The 20,308-nt window shown below is 39.7% G+C and overlaps 2 protein-coding genes across 11 annotated transcripts in view; one reads left to right on the top strand and one right to left on the bottom strand.

Moving 5' to 3' along the window:
* The window catches only part of VEZT (vezatin, adherens junctions transmembrane protein), a 68,688-nt gene extending 63,021 nt beyond the window's left edge, over window positions 1-5,667 (bottom strand). For 8 of the 9 annotated variants that reach the window (XM_026012995.2, XM_026012996.2, XM_026012997.2 and 5 more), the window contains exon 1: window positions 5,471-5,667. In XM_026012995.2, coding sequence (XP_025868780.1) covers window positions 5,471-5,506 — 36 coding nt within the window. In that variant the 5' untranslated portion in view covers window positions 5,507-5,667. The remainder of the gene's footprint in view (window positions 1-5,470) is intronic. The other variant, XM_026013000.2, reaches the window with a different exon arrangement.
* A 125-nt stretch (window positions 5,668-5,792) lies between these two features.
* FGD6 (FYVE, RhoGEF and PH domain containing 6) overlaps window positions 5,793-20,308 on the top strand; it is a 113,204-nt gene continuing 98,688 nt past the window's right edge. The window contains exons 1-2 of one of the 2 annotated variants that reach the window (XM_026013002.2): window positions 5,793-6,147; window positions 11,969-14,372. In XM_026013002.2, the coding sequence (XP_025868787.1) occupies window positions 6,132-6,147; window positions 11,969-14,372 (2,420 nt within the window). In that variant the 5' untranslated portion in view covers window positions 5,793-6,131. The remainder of the gene's footprint in view (window positions 6,148-11,968; window positions 14,373-20,308) is intronic. The other variant, XM_026013001.2, reaches the window with a different exon arrangement.

Here is a 20,308-nt window from a genome sequence, read left to right as displayed (position 1 = left end):
CCAAGTGTACAAGGTATACATGTTAATAAACTTTGTTTTTTCTTGTTAATGTTATCTTTTATTACCAGGGGTCTCAGTCAAGAATTCAGAAGGATAGAGGGAAAATTATTTTCCTCTCTTATATTCCCTGTTGTAAAATCAGTTCAAGGGCACAGAGATGGGAACCTGCCTCTTTTAGAAGGTATGCAGTGTTCATGGATTGAAAGATCCAGTATTTTAAAGACAGTGAGTCTTTCCAAATCAAAATACAGATTGAAAGCAATCCCAGTCAGAATCTCAGTAGGTTTTTTTCTTAATTGAAATTGATAGGCTGATTCTAAAATTCATTTGGAAATGCAAAGGACCAAATATGAAATAACCAAAGCAACCCTGGAGGAAAATAAAGCTGAAAGGTTTATCCTACCAGACACTAAGACCTACTATAAAGTTACACTGATTAAAATAACATGTTATGGCACAAGGATGGTCAAACTGACCAATGGAAAAGAGAACATCCAGAAATAGAGCTACACATATAAGGTATCCTGATTTATTACAAAGGCAACATGGTAGGTAGTTCAGTGGGAGAAAGAATGGTCTGCTGCACAAATGTCAGGTTAACTGGACATCCATTCGGGAAGAAAAATGTTGACCTTTACTTCATACCATGTAAAAATCAGTTCCAGATGGATGATCTAAATGCAAAAGGTAAAATAAAACTTTCAGAGAAAATACCTAACCTTAAAGTAGGCAAATATTTCTTTAAAAGCACTAACCACAAAAGAAAAAGGTTTAATCAGATTATAATAAAGCTAAGAGCTTCTGTTCATTAAAAGACACTATTAAGAGAGTGCCACACACATTCTGAGATATTTGAGGTGCATATATCCAACAAAAGACTTATATCCAGTATTATTATTATTTTTTTTAAAATTTATTTATTTATTCACGAGAGACACAGCGAGAGACAGAGACAGACAGAGAGAGAGAGAGAGAGAGAGAGAAAGAGAGAGAGGCAGAGACACAGGCAGAGGGAAAAGCAGGCTCCATGCAGGAAGCCTGATGTGGGACTCAATCCTGGGTCTCCAGGATCATGCCCTGGGCCAGCCCTGGGCCAAAGGCAGATGCTCAACCATTGAGCCACCCGGGCATCCCTATATCCAGTATTATGTAAAGAACTCCCTTCAACAGTGAAAGACATAACGCAATTGAAAAATACACAATTTGAACTGGCTTTACAAAGTGGATAGATACATAGGGTGGGCTCATAAACATATAAAAAGACTCAATTTCCTTATCAGGAAAATGCAAATTGAAAGCAAAAGAATACACCAGAAGACACAACCAGAATAGTAACAAGAAAGACTGACATTACCAAGTGTTGGTGAGGATGTAGAGCAACCAGACCTCTCTTATATACTGCTGGCAGGAGTATAAACTGGTACAACTAGGTTGGAATAATATTTAGCAATATCTACAAAAGGTGAACAGGTGCATTTCCCATGACTCAGTAATTCTACTTCTAAGTATATACTCAACAGAAATATGCTCAACAAGGGGCGCCTGGGTGGCTCAGTCAATTAAGCATCTCTCCCTTCAGCTCAGGTCATGATCTCTGGGTCCCGGGATTGAGCCCCACATTGGGCTTCCTGATCGCTCTCTCTTCCTTTGCTCCTCCCTACCACTTGTTCTCTCTCTCTCTCAAATGAATAAAATAAAATAATAAAATGAAATAAAATAAAAGCATTCAACAAAACATATATATTAAGCAACGCTAGCTAGAACAGTCCCAAATTGGAAACTACCCAAACTAGAACAGCAGAATGGATTAAAAAGTTGTCGCTCATATGGAATACTATGGAGAAATAAAAATGCTCATATGACAATATGGATGAATCTAACAAGACCATAGAGCAAAAATAAAGTCAGTCTAAAAAAGAATTGCACAGTGTATAAAGTATAAAAATAGACAAAATAAGTTATTACAAGTCTGAATAATGGTTATCTCTGAGGTGGGCAAAACCCACAGAAAATAAAAGGTAGCTTCTTGTGTGCTGGTGTTGTTGTTTCTTGATTTGGCTGTTGGTCACATGGGTGTATTTAACACGTCAAAACTTGTCAATCTGCACATTTATGATTTGTACACTTACGCATATTATGCTTCAGTAAAGCTTATATGACAAAAAACAAACAGCAAACTAGAAACAATTTTCTATAAGTGTAATAAGGCTAAGTAACACATGAAGAACTTATGCTTTTTTTTTTTTTGCAAATCATTGTTTTTGAAAAAATATTTTATTTATTTATTTGAGAAATACAGAGAGAGAAGAAGCCAATGACCATGAGGAGCAGAGCAGAGGGGGGAGCTGGACCTGAAGAGGACACTGCACTGAGCACAACTTGGGGGCTCCATCACACCATTACGAGATCATGATCCCAGCTGAAACCAAGAGTCACGTGCTTAACTGAATGAGCCAACCAAGAGCTCCTGCAAACCAATTTTTAAGAAACTAGCATCCAGGGATCCCTGGGTGGCGCAGCGGTTTGGCGCTTGCCTTTGGCCCAGGGCGCGATCCTGGAGACCCGGGATCGAATCCCACATCGGGCTTCCGGTGCATGGAGCCTGCTTCTCCCTCTGCCTGTGTCTCTGCCTCTCTCTCTCTCTCTGTGACTATCATAAATAAATAAAAAATTAAAAATTTAAAAAAAAAAAAAAAAAAAAGAAACTAGCATCCAGGGGATCCCTGGGTGGCGCAGCGGTTTGGCGCCTGCCTTTGGCCCAGGGCGCGATTCTGGAGACCCGGGATTGAGTCCCACGTCGGGCTCCCGGTGCATGGAGCCTGCTTCTCCCTCTGCCTGTGTCTCTGGCTCTGTCTCTGCCTGTGTCTCTGGCTCTGTCTCTCCTTCTATCTCTCAAGAATAAATAAATAAAATCTTTTTTAAAAAATTAAAAAAAGAAAAAAAGAAACTAGCATCCAAGGGTGCCTGGGTGGCTCAGTTGGTTAAGTGATGGGACTTCCGATTTGGGCTCAGTCATGATCTCAGGATCGTGAGACTGAGCTCTGCTTCAGGCTTCTGGCTCCATGCTGAGCATGGACCCTGTCGAAGATGCTCTGTCTCTCCCTCCTCCAAAATAAAAAATAAAAATAAAAAAAAAGAAGCTGGCATCCAATAGGAAAGTAGACAAAAAAATATAAAGAGAAACATGCAAAGAAATTTAAATGGTTCCAATAAATGCACAAAATATAAATTAGAACAATGGAATGCTATTTTTCCATATCAAATTAGCAAAGATTAAAAGAAACAAACAAAAAAAAAACCATTGCTGAGCATTTGGTGAAATGAATATTCTTATTCCTAGTGGAAATATAAATTAGTATAACCTTTCTCTTATTTCTCTATAAGTTTTAAAAAACTGACCAATTAGTTTCACTTCTAGAAATTATTCTAAGGAAAAATCAGAGTTGCAGTTAAAGATGCCATCATATCAGTGTTATTACAATGTATTTTAAAACAATACAATTATCCAAAATGGGAAAATGGTTAAATTAAAATACACATACATAATATTAAATTATTAATAATGTTTTCAGTAATGAATAAATAATCATGATGAATTTAAGTTAGAAATACATACAAAATTCTATGTGGTATGATACCTTTTGCTTTAAAAAATATCACACATTAAATATACATTTGCTTTTAAAGTCTGTAACAGTACTATAATACTAGTAGGGGCCATCTTTGGGTGATAGGATAAAGGATGATTTTAATTCTATAGCTTATTTTCTACAATGAAATATTTTTTTTAAGATTTTATTTATTTATCAATGAGAGACACGGAGAGGAGGAGGGGGAGAGGAAGGGAGGGAGAGAGAGAGAGAGAGAGAGGCAGAGACACAGACAGAGGGAGAAGCAGGCTCCATGCAGGAAGCCGGACGTGGGACTCGATCCCAGGTCTCCAGGATCAGGCCCTGGGCCGAAGGCGGCGCTAAACCGCTAAGCCACCTGGGCTGCCCTACAATGAAATAGTTTTGAGCATCCATTACTATTATATTCATAAATCTAAGAAAATATAGGGTAAAAAAAAAATAACAGCTGCCCAGTTTTCTTTACCCTGAGCAACCTAGATTTTTGTCTCCTTCATCTCCCACATTCAATCTGTAACTGTTTTCCTTGATTTTACCTTTAATTCTAAGAATTCCCTATCCAAGCCATTATTCCATTATTTCTTCTCTCCTTTCCGAAATTCAGACACTTGCCTTCCCAAATGTGCTCCTCAAATCCAGATTCTTCATTTTGGTAAATAAAATGGCCTTATCTTCCACTACCTCTACATTCTAGCCACATCAAACCCCTTTAGATAGTGACCCTCCACACTCATGCCCCTGAAAAAATCCATACCAGGTCCTCTCACACCTCCTAACCCTGGCATGTTCAGTTCTCTTTCCCGGTAGAGCATTTTCTCCTTTCGTTCTAATCCGATTCATAGTTCAAGGCTTACCTCCGATATCACGTACTGGGTGTAGCCTCTCACAAGAACAGACTGCCGTTTCCACATCAATCCTCCAATGACAGTTTATACATATTTCACCATTTATCACTCTGCAATTTAATGCCTAGCTTTTCCCACTGTTTGGAATGGGTCATTCCTTTTTTCTTTTTCTTTAATTTTAAAAAATCTGGTTGGATGAGGAAACCTAAAGCCTACATACGTGCAATAGATCTACACTGGATGTAAGCTTTCACCTGGAACTGATAGACAAATGGCAACAAAAACACTCGCCTGTTTGCTGTTGGTGGTGTTTTTTTTTTTTTTTTTTTTTTTTTCATTCAAGATGGCAGAGAACGTCTTAAAATAGTCCCACACAAAAGCACTCACATCCAGAGCCTCGCGTCAGGAGAGCTGGCTACACCTAGCGCAACAGCAAAGGACAAAAGAATGGCACCTAGATGTTGAGATGCCTCGGTCCTAATCATTCTCGGTAGATCCCACACACAGATTTTAAAACGTGTTAGAAAACTAGCACCTGCTGCCTTCGTTACGAGGGCCACGCCTCGACGGTGAACCGTGACCTGCGACACTTCTGGAGACAGACCCAAAAAATCCGGGACGAAAAAGGGGGGAGGCTAAGTTGTACTGAGGAGTATCCAAAAAATGCACGATCGGGCCCCGCCCCACCCGGGCGCTGAACCCCCGCGGCAAAGTCATCTCCCGGGAAGGAACCCGCAGGGCTCCGGTGCGCGGGCCTAGCAACGGGGCCCCAGCTGGGAATTCTGGGCGGGCCTGAGGCGGAGATTGCCGCGGCGACCGTGCCTGGGGCTACACCTGTCAGGCTGCGACCCACACTAGGCCCAGAAATCGCCGAGATTCGATGCCCGAGGCGGGTAGGAGCGTCACCCGATCCCTTCTCCTGGGATCGGCCCTTCGCCTTCCCCCTCGTCCTTCTCAAACAAAGGCAATCCATACCCACCGCCATTTTCCCCTTACCTCAAAAACCACTTCTTCGTCAAACTCCGGTGTCATCCTTCTCCGCCATGCCACCCGCCTCAGCACGATGGGAAATGAAGGCGGGAGAACAGGCGGCACCCCGGCGTCTGCAACAGACCGTCGCGTCTGTCCGCAAAACTACAATTCCCAGCAGGCCGCGCAGCCCACGCCCCCTTTTCAGGACCGCTTATTGGAGCAGAGGTTGAGCCTGTGGGCGGGAGGGGCGGGAGCGGGAGGAAGCTCACGCCCGCTGATTGGAGGAGGCTGGAGCTTTTGTCTGCCTTTTACGGCCGCGACTAACAGGGGGCGCCAGGAGCACTGATTTTTTTTTTTTTTTTTTTTTTTTTTGGAGCTGGAGAGGTGCACGCGCCGGCGGAGCCGCGGTGAGCCCTGCTCGTGCCCGCGCCTGGCCGTCCGTCTGGAGCTCGGCTGACTGGCGCTCGTGCCCGCCCGCCGCCTGCGGCTCGCGCCCGGGAGCGTCGCCGGGTCCCGGGAGCCGGCCGCGTCCTTTGTGCGGCGCTCCAGCCGCGCCGCGGGGCCGCGGGACGGAATGCGGGCGCCGTGGAGGCTTTTCTCTTCTGCCCAAACTCTTGAAACAATGGACTGTAAGAGGAGCAGGGATTGAAGGGGCGAGCGGGGAAGCGAGCTGCACGGGGGAATCATGACTTCTGCCGCCGGTAAGTGACGGCGCTCGCGCTGCGGCTGGAAAGTTTGCAGCGAACGCGGCTGGTCGTGGCTCTGGAGCAACTTTCTCCTCCCCGGGGGGTTAACGGCGTCGCCCCCGCCCTACCTCTCCCGAGGGCCGTGCCAGTGCTGAGCGGACGGCGTGTGCTGCCGGGTTTTCTCGTCCCTTCCTGCGGAGAGGGGCTGCCTGGCAATCGCGTATCTCCTGGGACCGCCCTTTAAACGCGGAGCCCCGCGGCGCTGGGAGCTCTCAGCGCCAGGTGAATCAAGACCCGGGAGCGGGGGAACACTGGCTCGTCCCTCCTCGAGTTTGGGGGACGGTGCTTTGTGTGTCAAAGGAGTTTAGATTCCTGTGTTAAGCAATCAGTTATTCTAGGAAAGGGCAGTGTTCCCGGAGTATTGAACTCGGCCCCTGTGCTGGGTCGCTGTGAACCCAGGATCCATCCCCTGGAAGCCCTGGCCCCTTCCTTAGTAGACGGAGGAGTTTAGACCCTGGGACTCCCTCCTGTCCCGGTGGGTTTTTCCTCTGTTACCTGAGAAGCAAGAAGTAGAATTGTTGATGGCGATTTTTTTTTTTTCTTCTCATCTTCACCCAGTTTTTATGGATTTTTTTCCCCCTATTTCTACCTGGTTAGTGTAAACGAAGCCTCATTTTCTGTCTGCCTTGCATAGTCCTTTCTCTTCATCCAATTGACAAAGCCTGTGATTTACCTTTGTGTGGATTTTGAGCAATTCTCCACGTATTTTTCTAAACGGTCTTAAGGAACAGTTCTTATTTTCCAAATATAATTAGCAGAGTCATTGCTAATTAGTATGAAAATCACTTTATAAGAACATAGGTTGATTTTTAAACCAGAACTCAATAATACATGAACTATTGCGGGTTTTTTTTTTTTTCTCCTTTACGTTTTTGCCCACGTTGGAAGAAATACATCTTTATTAGAAGTTTTATAGTAAAGTGGTGTAAGGCTTTCCTTCAAAGTTACTTCTAGAATCAGCACTTCAGAATGATTAAATTTTCTTTGCTTTTCTTGGCATTTGTTTTAAATTCCTGCAACTCGAAGCTGTCAAACAGCACTCTAAATGTTCTGATATGTATTATTCCTAAAACAGATATATTGGAGTGTTGCATTGCTAGACGTAATCAGATTACAACCAACAAGGCAAGAAGTTAGCCAATAGAAATAAGAAGAAAGGAGTGAAGTATTCGTGAAGATGTTACAGATCTTTCCTTTTTAATGCTGTGTGTATGTATAGGAGTTATCATATACTGTGGGAGTTATTTATAAACTACCTTTTTCTTACTAAGGGGAGACCTTCTACTTAAGGTGAACTATTTTCGTCTTAAGTTTCTGTGCCTCACCTTTCAATTTTTCTTTATTACTGACCCATTGCAGTTACTTTAACCTTAAAGTCATTGGATATTTAAAAATCGTTCCAGGGGATCCCTGGATGGCTCAGCGGTTTAGCGCTTGCCTACCGCCCAGGGCCTGATCCTGGAGACCCGGGATCAAGTCCCTTGTCAGGCTTCTGGCATGGAGCCTGCTTCTCCCTCTGCCTGTGTCTCTGCCTATTTCTCTCTCTCTCTCTTTCTAATGAATATATACATAAAAAAAATCTTTAAAAAAAGTTTAAAAATAAAAATCTTTCCAGCCATTTTTAACTCTCTCCTCCTTTGGAATGTCAAACACATTTAAAATGTTCATACCTTAAATGTATTATTTTCAATTCTAGCCCTAGTAGTTTATAATGAACAGGTACAGAAGCATTTAAGTTGACATTTAGATGTGTAAATCTGATCTAGGAGTCAGACTGGAAGTTTATGATTCTTTCATTTGAATTTACCCTAGGATAATGCAGGCTATTTTTATATTTTATCAACTTTACAATTAAAGAAATCCACAGACATTTTTGTGGTGTTTAAAAGAGGAACACTTCCTGTGTTTAGCTGAGTTAGTTGGTTTCTAGCCTGACTTGCTGAGAAGCATTAACTACCTTTTTGTTCACCCATGTGTTAAGATTTTTTATAATTCTTTCTCATCTTTAAATGAAGAATATGGAAGAGAATTGAGGCTTTATTTCCATTCCATTCTTATATTATTATATGCTTATCATTCTTACAAGCTCTTTATGACGCTTTTTTGGCACAATAATGAATTTCATTAAAACTTTAGGGATATTATTCGTGATTGGAGAGGATGTTTGTTTATATTGAATCTAATCTGTGGTATTTGAGATGATTGGCTTAGTTTTTTTTTTGATTGGCTTAGTTTTTAAAAATAAGATAAATGGTAAAATAAAGTGTTGTAGAACATCTGACTTATGTGTATCCTGAAGAAGAGCTTGTTTTGTTTTCTGCATCTGTGAATGAGTAGGCCAATAATATTTTAGAATTATTCTAGTCAGTATATGAAAAAGATATTTATCAGTGTATTTTTCATATTTATATTTAAAACACATACAGCCTCATTAATGCCTGTGCTTTGCCTTTTGGCTGGTCCAATAGCTGAGAAAGTGTGCACGTGAACCACAGCCATTTCTGTGTAACAGATGACGAGTATGTTTGTAATAGTAAAATGGTACCAGTGCTTTACTTTCTTACCTTATTTTTCCCTGGAGCCAAACAGCTGTGTAAATAAAAGATGGGCTGCTTTACTCTACAGCTTTTGGGTCTAAATGTTGATACAGTATTAAGATCCAAAGGTACTGAGTGCATTTCCAAACATCATGCACTTACTTCAAGAGTGACATAGGAGCAGGCTGTAATATAACGGATTGTTATTTTTTGAGTTTGTGTTTCTTTCGAAATAGAGCCACCAAATACTACTACTAAGAAAGGATTCGGGATATTGCTGTATCAGTGACTTAAACACTTGCTCTCGCTAAGAATTAAAAACTTATTCAGTAATCCTATTGAAGTTGATTCCTGCTAACTTTTCAAAATATTATTCTACATTTAAATGGATACTGATTTTTTTTTTTAAAGAAATATCCTGTTACTGAGGCATATTAAAGGGTATGTATAATTTGTGGTAGCTTTCACTATTCCCAGGTCCTAATTTCAGCATTGGGGATAAAGCAATGTGTTAAAATGCCTCCTTTCCTGGAGCTTGCCTTTTAGTGGTAAAGACTGACAAAATTATACTGAAGAAAAATCACACAGGGAAAAGAGATTAGAGAATATAAGGATTCTCCTGAAGCAAGAATCACAGAAGTTATAATCTCAGAATCATATAGGCTTTAGGGATCTGTTCGGCTCTCTCATCTACAAGTAAGGAAACTGAGGCAAGCAGAGCTTCACAAAGACACAGAATTAGGTTAGCCAGCTGAGTTTTGTCATCTGCTTCCTCCAATAGACAGTTAACTAAGAGTGGCAAGCTAAATTACGCAGTTATTTAATTCAGTGAGTGTGTTGAGCATGTTAGGTACATAATGCTATGCTATATTTGTTAGGAATCATCTACAGCTCTTATGTAGTTACTTGAATTTCTACAACACTGAGAGATAACAGGGATTTGTGGCTCTTGGAAGCTGACTTGTATAAAACACATTTAAAGAAAAGACTAAAATTGGTACCAAATATTAAAAAACAATTTAACTAAAAAAGCAAAAATTGATTGGATAAATGGTCCTGAAGCTTTTGACAAGGCTGTTGAGATTCAGAAAGTAAAAGATTAATTTGATGAGATTGAAGTTTTGTTTTTTTGGGGTTTTTTTAGTTGTGGAAAATACACCTAACATAAATTTACCATCTTCATAAGTGTATAGCTCAGTAGTGTTAAATACCTGCAAGTTACTGTACAAACCAATCTCCAGAACTCTTTCCATCTTGCAAAACTGAGTTGTTGTTGTTTTTTTTTAATTCCTTCAAAAATTCCAGAGGTAGGATGTTTTAAGAATGGTTACAGAAATCAACATGACAGTTTGTCAGATTTCATTATCTGGGGTAAGGTAGGAGGTTTGAAGGAGGCCCTGGGCATTCATACTTTTCTCTTAAGACTTGATAGGTCAATGGGCAGCCCAGGTGGCTCAGAGGTTTAGCGCCGCCACCAGCCCAGGGCATGATCCTGGAGACCCAGGATCGAGTCCCATGTCAGGCTCCTGCATGGAGCCTGCTTCTCCCTCTGCCTGTGTCTCTGTCTCTCTGTCTGTGTCTCTCATGAATAAATAAATAAAATCTTTAAAAAAAAAAAGAAGACTTAAAAAAAAAGACTTAATAGGTCAAGGGTTTAATTTAATAGACTATTATAGCAGGGTTCGTCATTAGGCTTTGAATGGGTTTACAATTTTTTGTACTCAAAAATAATAACATGCTTATTGAATAGCTAACTGAAATTGTATAGCTTTGGGAATTTTTATTAAATTATTTTGTAAGTATTTTGTTACCTTCTTTATCAGGACATTACACCCAGGAATTAAGTGAGAAAGCACATGTCATCATGGGACTTTGGTTTGGGAAAATGATTGGTAAAAGGAAGTAGAATGGCCCGTTCTTTCTCTCTGTCTCTCTCTCTCATGCGCACTCTCTCTCCCTCTCCTCCCACTCTCCCCCCCACTTTCATATATTTTCCCAAATGTTGTGACTAATTTCCTTTATTGAAAAAAAAAGTCATCATTAAATGAAGTATCAAAGCTTCTGTACTCAAGTACTTAACGTCCAACAGATATTTTGAAAAATTTGAGGATTTTTTTAGTAAATTGTTTTTATTAAGCATTAGATCCTGTTGGACGAAGATACATGAAGTGTAAGAAACATAAGATAAATTATTTTTACCTCAGATCTCCTTGAGGAAATGTGACTAGGTGATAAGTGATAGTATAGGGAGAAAAAGAACCTAAGGAAAATAGATACAGCCCAAAGATGTTTGGGCTCTGTATATCTTCATTTTATAGGTCTTTTGTGTGAGTTTTTTGTGAGGTGCCTTTAGGCTAGGACCAGGTCTCTACAAATCTACTGTAGTATAATAGGTGTTTATTAAAAAAAAAATAGGTGTTTGTTAAGTGCTTTTTATATAATGTGGGGAAGGATTGCTACAGTAGAGATTGTGGTCATCTTTTAAATGTTCTAAAATAGTAGTTATTAATAAAGAGAACACTGAATATTCACCTGTGGAACTTAAAAGAAATACACATGTCCAGGCTGTATTCCCAGAAACTCTGATTGATTAGACATGGCATAGAACCTATACACATGACTTTTTAAAAAAATAAAGCTCATTGAAGGATTATAATGACAATTCCTAATGACAGTGCCCATACAGAGAAATACCAACTTTGTAATAAATCAAATAATATAGAAGAATTGGTTTTGTTTTTTAAGTTTGTAAAATTTCTGATTTCTGTATTCCTTTTTAAGATTGTTTTGGGGTTCTAATGAGGTAGATTCTTGAGAAATGGCACTTAACTCTGTGGTATATCATTGAGGTAGAAGAATAATTGATGTGTAAGCGTAAAGGGTGTCTTTTCTATATAACTGAGGCAAATTCACTCACTTAGCACTTGGCAGACAAACTAAGGTCCCAAGCAGAAGGCAGGGATTTCATTTAGTGTCTACTGAAGATAGAATAATCTTCCAGATTTAGAAGAAAAATGTATTGGACTTGCTGAGAAATGTACTCTCTGCCCAGAGGTTTATATTATTGGAATTGAAGGTAAATTTAAGGAATTTTCAAGAGTAATATAATCTGCCTAGCAAAATGCAGGTTTACCATGATTGTCAAAAAAAGTAAAAATGTTATCAAACTTAATTATTTATCATCTTTTGATTTGGATTTTTATTCTTTGTCATCAAAGTATTATTTTTTTCTTTCCTAGAGATTAAGAAGCCACCAGTGGCCCCCAAGCCAAAGTTTGTGGTAGCAAATAATAAGCCAGCTCCACCTCCTGTTGCACCTAAACCCGATATTGTAATTTCTGGTGTTCCACAGCCAACAAAGAAAACCAAACCAGCAATAGCCCCAAAACCAAAAGTTCTGAAGGGCTCATCTGTTAGAGACATCGGGCAGTTACCATCAAGGAAAATCATTGTGAACTTGGAAGAGCACAAACAGGAATTACCTGAAAATGCTGACAACTCTAATTGTAAAAATGTAGGACATCAGAGCAGTGATTACATTCTACCAGTGTGTTCCTGCAATTCTCAGTGTATCCATAAACTTGGGAATAGAGAGAGTTTGTTTGGAAAGCAACTTATCTTAGAGCCCCTGGAAATGCATGAAAATTTAGAAAATAGTAAAATTGATGAGTCCTCTTCAGCTATAAAAACAAGGAGTAAATGTGATTCTAACGTTGAAAACATCAAGACCCAGACTGGAGTAGTTTTAAAGGCAAACATCCTAGAAGAGAAGCTCAAAGATGTTTTAACACAACGAACATCACCTTTTATTTCTCTACAGAAGCACAGATCCACAGACAACCCAGAAATGAATGATGGCTATAATTCCAACAGACAATTCAGAATTGAGTTTGCAGATTTGTCACCTTCCCCGTCCAGCTTTGAAAAAGTTCCTGATCATCACCATTGCCACCTACAGCTGCTTAATGATGAAACTTATCAGCATACCAGTGAAAAAAGCAATACCTGCTTTCATTCATCTGAACAAGAAACTCTGGAAAATGATAGTAAAAGGAGTACTTTTCTATCTTCAGGTGGTGTTAGTAAGAAATCAGAAGTCAAAGACCTTGGTCCCTTAGAAATTCACTTAGTACCATATACCCCCAAATTTCCAACCCCCAAGCCCAGAAAGACACGGGCTGCTCGTCTATTACGTCAAAAGTATGTAGATGTTCCTAGTGAAAGTACTGAAGAACCAGAGAATTTAGACAGTAACTCTTCTTGTCTTTTAGATGCTGCTTTGAAAAACAATAAAATCAGTATTCTTCATCAGAATGTTTTGTGTAACCAGGAACGGGTGGACAAAGTGAATCCAGGAAATAAAAGTGAATTGAATGTGGACTCCAATGGAGACAGACAACATTTAGTCAATCCACAGAAAGCTATGCATCATGAAACATCTTCCTTTGAAAAAATGGAAACAGATTCTAATTTATGTTCTGACAGCAAGACAGTAGATGGTTCTAGTATGTCACTTGCTGTGGACAAAGGGACCAATTTTATAAGATGCAGTACTTTATCTATGAGCCTGCCTAAGCAACTCAAATTAACCTGCAATGAACATTTGCCTACCACCTGTAACCTGGGAGTGTCTGCCTCTCAAATGCAAAAGGAATCTAAAATAAAAGGTGAAAGTTCCTCAAGAATTGTCCCCAAAAAACCTCAGAGACACAGCTTGCCTGCTGCAGGAGTTCTTAAAAAGGCTGCCTCAGAGGAGCTTGTGGAGAAAAGTTCTTACCCCTCAAATGAAGAAAATAATTCAGAGAAGGGTCTAGAAAGAAATCACCTTCAGCATTTGTGTGCCCAAAACCTCAATATGTCGTCCTCCTTTGATATGCCTAAACGGGCTTCAGAAAAGCCAGTGTGGAAATTACCTCATCCTATTTTACCCTTTTCAGGGAACCCGGAATCCTTAAAGTCTGTCACAATATCATCAAATAGTGAGCTTTCAACTGCCAATACTAAGCCTAGAGCAAAATCGTTATCTGCTATGGATGCAGAAAGGTGCACTAAGCCTTGCAAAGACACTCAAAAGAAAAACTCTTTAAAGAAGTTGCTCAACATGAAACTGTCCATCTGTTTCATGAAGAGTGACTTCCAGAAATTTTGGTTCAAGAATAGCCAGCTTGGAGATACAACCACAGGCAGTCTCTCAGGTGGGGAGAAGAAAGGAATTGAAAGTGATTGGCATGGCATGTTGGTAGAAGAGAAGAGAAGTAAGCCCATCAAGGCATATTCTGCAGATAACTACAGCCTCGAATCCCAAAAGAAGAGGAAGAAGTCTCGGGGCCACACCAGTGCAGCTAATGGACCAAGAGCTGAGTCTTTGGATGATCAAATGCTCTCCAGGGAATCATCATCTCAGGGGCCTTGCAAATCTACTACAAGTGGCTGTGCACCAGAGTATGAAAATGTACGCCATTATGAGGAAATACCAGAGTATGAGAACTTGCCATTTATTATGGCCATAGGGAAAACTCCCGAGTTAGAAAGGCAGAATTCCAGAAGCATGGAGGACAATGATGCAAATGTGTATGAGGTAGAAGAGCCATATGAAGCTCCAGATGGCCAGCTGCAACTTGGACCCAGACATCAGCATTCCAGGTAACACTTAGGTGTCTGACGGACACTACTTCTGCATGGATCACTGAAATTAACCTTCAGCAACCCTGTGAGTTGGGGAAAAATCACTTGAGTGGTTTAGTTAAGCATATATTAAATTATTCCAAATTGCAGTGTTATTTTATCATATAGTCAGTTAATGGGTATTTTCAGTGCAAGCTTGCAAGTAGCTGACTTAATAGCTGATTCAAAGGGTTTGAACCAGTGGTAGTGTAGGTAGTACAAGGGAGACCTAGAACAGCAAGGTTGCAGGCCCTCTAAGGCACCAACGTAGAGGTTATAGCAGGAATCTAGGGGAGGAAATTGTCCAGTCTGGTGAGGTTCATTTCTTAGGTGTAGAAATGTGTGAAGTTAAAAAAAAAAAAAAAAGAAATGTGTGAAGTTTGGGGGCGCCTGTGTGGCTCAGTTGATTGAGCATCCAACTCTTAATCTCAGCTCAGGGCTTGATCTCAGGGTCTTGAGTTCAAACCCTGTGTTGGGCTCTATGCTGGACATGGAGCCTACTTAAAAAAAGAGGGAAAGAAAAAGGAATCTGTGGAATTTGAAATCCATGCATTTGCCTTGTCAGGTAAAACTTCTAAGTTTACAAAATTTTCTATTCTGAGGATTATTTTGCTTCTCAAAGACTAATTACTACCAAAATATGGACATAGGAAAAATGTGGGAAAGGGAAAGCTACTATCCTTTCTTTCTCACCTTTGTATGTGTATTTACTACCTCTGATATCCCTACTGTACCCACCTTATTGAAACCTTGACCATCCTTGGTGGTCCAGCTCAGCAACCATTGGCTATGTTATGAAGCTTTTACAGACCTAGTAGGAAATGTTTATTTCCTATTCTGATCTCCCCATTATGCTGTGGTATCCCTACAGCCTTTATCTCAGTTTGTCTTAAGGTATAGTCATTCACTGGTATGTCTGATGTTCTGTATTCAGTTTTAAGTTCCATGAAGGGTTTGAGTCATATCTTTTATCCCTTATGAGGCCAGACAAGGGTGTTTGGAAGGATGAGTAGATGTTGGTTGGGTGAGAGAATGAATGAAAAAGAGGCAAAGTAAACAACCACCGGGGAAGCTTTGTTCTCTCTCTGTAGTCACAAAGAAGACCTTTGCAGTGTATTTAAGATGTTATGTGTGTAACATAAAGCATACAGGCCCTTTTTGAAGTCTTGATGTTCTTAGATCACTCACCCCAACCCTTCAAGTACTCAGGTCTTACAGTCGGACTTTTGTAGAAATAGTAGCATATATGGTGACACAGTAGGGGCTCAGAAGATTATCAGGTGAACTGAATAAATAAAAATGTCAAGCAAAATCTTAGCGTATCAAGTAAAATTGTTCTAATTTCTTTTAGTGTTCAGATGCTATCTTAGCATTTTTCTCTACTCATCATCTGTGCCCTTCCTCCTTTGAGTCTTAAAAGACTTAACCTCCTTGCCTAACTTTTCTCATAGCTTGACTTTATTCTATTTACAACTGCCTGAGCATTAATACCAAGGTAAAGCCTTTTCTTTGGCATAAATATTTGGACAGAAAATTGAAATTAAATATCCAACTAAAAAAAAATTGTGTATACTCTTGCTTGCTCTTCTCTCCATGGAACAGTTTTGTTGGTAGTGCTTTCCTCTTAATATGCTTTTGTATAATGTGTGTGTGTATGTGAAAGAGGAATTGATTTGGCTTCTTTATGGTATACTACAATCCTTAGCTAAGGCGAAGTTTTTTTCTTGAAATTGGAGATTTGGCTGTCCTATTGGCCCTTAGGCTTAAATCCCAAGAATTTGTGATTATTGCTAACACCAGCTGTAAACTTTTGGAACTTGTCCTTTTTCTGGTATGTTTCTTATGCAGTTAGGGCACTGCTGCTCAGATGATGGTGGGAAACCAGTTTGGAAGGGGTTAATGTACACAGCCAGCCAGTGCAGCTGGATGGCATTCTTAAGGAGGGTTCTTTCTCAAGGCCACAGGAAACTGAGGGCGGCTTTGGACAGGTTACAGGCTGTCAAGTAGAGCAGCTTGGTAAAGAGTGAGTGAGCTCTGCTTTTGAATTAGCTTTCCACAGAGATTTTTGTTTAGGCCTGGAGCAGAGAACCAGGCTTGAGACTCTTGAAATGTGCCAGCTGAATCAAAAGCCTTCAGTCATAGGGTCAGAGTAACAGCTTTTCCTAGGAGATTGTATCTTTTGTAAAACATTGAATAGAGAAAGCAAAATCCAAGCCTTCATGTGGAGGACACCTGGACACCCTGACACAAGGTAAATGAGAAGTGGGACATACATTTCACATGAGCTGAGTGGATCCAAATGGAAATCCTGTTTGGCAGTCTGACTGTTGAAAATACATAGGCCTCTGCTTGGGAGTAATTAATTTAAAATCCAATACAATAGAATTCTAAAATGATAGAAAAAACGCAAACGAATCCTATTTAAGATGGTGCTGCTGGAGTGAATAAAGAAGTGTCTTTAACAGTTCCTTGATCCTCAGGGAAGAGATTCTATATCTTTCATAGGGACTGGTTAACAGAGACTTACTAGGTTTGCAGAGTCCACAGATATAACCAACCGGATTCTGGATTAGTAAACAGACATTGCCAAGCCTGGGGTGGCCCATACAGGCACCTTCTTTAGAGTACAGATGTTTCATGAATCCAACAGCTGGTATGAATTTACTAATTCATAGCATGTTTGTAATTTCTCAGTAAGAAATTGTGTGCAATTCCCCAGTTACAAATTGGATTGTGTTCTAAAAAGTTCACGATAATTTGGAAATTCGAGTGTATTGCCCAAAGAAAGAGATTTGGAAATGTTGGTAGAGGACCTGGGTTAGCACCTACATTATATTAACCATTACTGAACTGGCTCTTCCTTCCCCTTTCCTAGGTGAATTCTTCCTCCCATTGCTTCTTTGTCTCAGACAGGAGCTTTGGTCAGCCAGGGTGGGGTTGAGCACCGTTCTGTCAGAGGAGCACATCCCCTGGGTCTGAGACAGCAGTGTTTGTGGAAAGGGTGAGGTGACTAAAGAAGAATGAGGAAACTGGGGGCTCTGTTTGCTCTGAGAAAGACTGTAAGGCATTGGCAGTGATAAGGAGCAGGGAGGGGCTGGGTAGTTGGGATTTAGTGTGCAGTGGATGTTTTTCCCTCTTTTCTCCTTACTATTTCTATCCCCTGCCCCCTTCCCTCCCCATTCTCTGCATAATTCTGCTCATTGAATTTCTGACCTCAGGCAAGAGTGAGGAGGACAAACTGGAGGAAGGGCGTTTGATGGGGCAAGGAGTGGTCCTGGGAATCCCTACAGCAGGGAAGGGTGAATAGTCAAATCTGAAGGTAAAAGAGGGTAAAGGGAATTCCTGTGGCCAGAGAAACAGTTGCTTTACATGGTCCCAGATAGGTCGTCCTTTGCTTACTGCTCTGGGTTCTCAAAAGCAGGTTTTTGGGGAGGAAGATTGTGAGAAACTCAGGCATTTTGGTACCTTTTGGGTACAGTTATGAGTTCTCTTCCCCAAAATGTTTCAAACATAATTATCCTAAAATACCTCACTGGCCAGTAGGCCTTTCTTTTTTTCTCACTGACTTGTCCAGTTAGTGAATGCTCATTTATTAGTATTATTAAGAAGTTTGATTTTCATAGGGAAGTTAGTAAATTCGGGCCTTTAATATTAAAGAGTTATAGACAAAATAATAGTGTGCAAATATGGGAATTTTTCTCTTAAAATTGTAGCAGATGTCTTAATTCTCTAACCAAGAAAAATTTTCCTTGCAACCTTTCTAGGTCTTTCCTCTATCGTTTTAGTTATTATAAGCGCTTCAAAAAAAAAAAAAAGAACAATTATTGGGTTTTCCTGGGTAACTTGGCAAGTCCTCAGTTTATTCTATGATATTAAGCGTGTGTAAAGCACTGTGCCTTCAAAGGTGAAAGAGGTGTGCGTGTTCCCAGGAACTTCTGTCCAGTGAGGTAACAGACAATTAGAGGGCAACATTTTTTTGTTGTTGTTATTGACCCAAGCTTTGTTTGAGTTATACCCCAATTAAGGTATTAAAGTTGACTTCACGGATTTGTTAACACTTGACCCAAGGCTTATAAAATGGATGTGATTGAATTTAGCATGTAGGAGGTCATTTTCTAATCTTGATAAGAGCAGTGTCATTGGTATTCTGGGAAAAAGCCAGATTGCAGACTGAGGATTTCAAAGAGAGGAAATGGAATCAGCCAATGTGGATGGCTGTTTTCTTGAAACTTTGCCTGGAAGTCCCCATCACTTGACAGTTTTGGATTTATCTTTCAGTTTTCCTCAAGTACCAGGATTCAAAATAAAATAAACTTCAAAATAATTTCTTCTTGGGATGCCTGGGTGGCTCAGCAGTTGAGCATCTGCCTTTAGCTCAGGCTGTTATCTCAGGGTCCTGGGATTGAGTCCTGCATCAGGCTCCCTGCAGAAAGCCTGCTTCTTCCTCTGCCTATGTCTCTGCCTCTCTCTGTGCGTCCCTCATGAATAAATAAATAAAATCTTTAAAAAATTAATTTCTTCTTAATTAATTAGTATACCTTCATTTCTGATAAAAGGAAGTCTTAAGTTTTTTGTCTTCTCCCCATTTTAAATACAAAACTGGGCTTAACGAGCTGCCAAATTACAAATCCTCTAAAATCCTGTTATGGCTTTTGTGTTATAAATCGTCAGACCTGTGCTAGAAGATATCTCTCTTGGGTTGTATTTACCATCTGGTGGTATTGTTGGATTTTAATGTAATGACTAAAGTATAAATTAATAGCCCTAATAAGCATTTTCATCTTGTCACAGCACTGATAAGATTATGCACAAAGGGTAAGGGTTAGGACTCCTATATCTCAAAAGAAGCCCTTTCCTCTGAGTTATTTTCAGCATCAGCTCAGGAAATATAAAAAATTTGCATGGCTCTTTAATTTATCTTTCTTGTGTTGGAATCATAACACACAATTTTGGCAAATCTCTTTGTTTACATACTTACCCTACATTTGAAACTGCAGCTAGATGCATTGGATTTTAATTCTTGGCAATAAGGCTTTTCTTTTTTTTTCTTTCAAATTAATTATTAGCAATTAGTGAAATTGCATTATTTTGTCCAGCTCTATCACTTTGGTCTCATTTCCTGCCAAAACAGATAAGTGACATTTTATCAAATATATGCTTTTCTGTGGTAGAATGTCACATTATGCTTGTAGAGGTATATTTTTAGTAAAGAGATAGAAGAACAAGTATCCTACATTGTTATTGTGTGTACATGCACACATGTACACACACATCCTGTCTTCGTAAAAAATATACTGTTTTGAGATAGCTGATATTTACACATTTCTGGGGGGAGGGGAAAGGTAGCATTATTTTTAGACCTAATTGGTTTTCTATTGCTGTGCTTATTAACTTTTTGAATAGTAAAAATCTAAAAATTCTCTATTTAGCCAATCATATCATGATTTTACTTTTTGAAAATTATAATTAGTTACATCAGTGAGACAGAAATTGCTTTGCAAAATGAGTTTCTGACCTGTTTCCTGGAAAAATGTTCTCAATGTGAACCTTTTGGGAAATGGCACATGTGGGGAGGGGACAAGGAAGTCCCTCATTCTTTTCCTAAGCATTTTTAATTCCTGTAAGGACCTAATAGGTAAAGATAATCTGATAATCCATCAATCAGTAGTAAATGGATTAAACCTATTAGTAGGGTGTTTGGAATTTAGTGCATTTTTGCAGTAGAAATGATTGTGAGTAGGTCTTGGGTTCCTAGCCAGCACATAGGAACTTATTTAGCTTCTAATATATGAAGAATGCAGTGGAATTAATAGCAGATGAAACTATGATAATACTAAAGCAGAGCAATCAAATAAAATTTTTATAACTTTTAAGTACTGGTACATTCAAGAAGGTAGAGGGCAGTGTGTTGAGGA

Source organism: Vulpes vulpes, chromosome 10, assembly GCF_048418805.1.
Source record: "Vulpes vulpes isolate BD-2025 chromosome 10, VulVul3, whole genome shotgun sequence".
NCBI classification, from domain to species: Eukaryota; Metazoa; Chordata; class Mammalia; order Carnivora; family Canidae; genus Vulpes; species Vulpes vulpes.
This window is presented reverse-complemented; position numbering and strand designations above follow the sequence as displayed.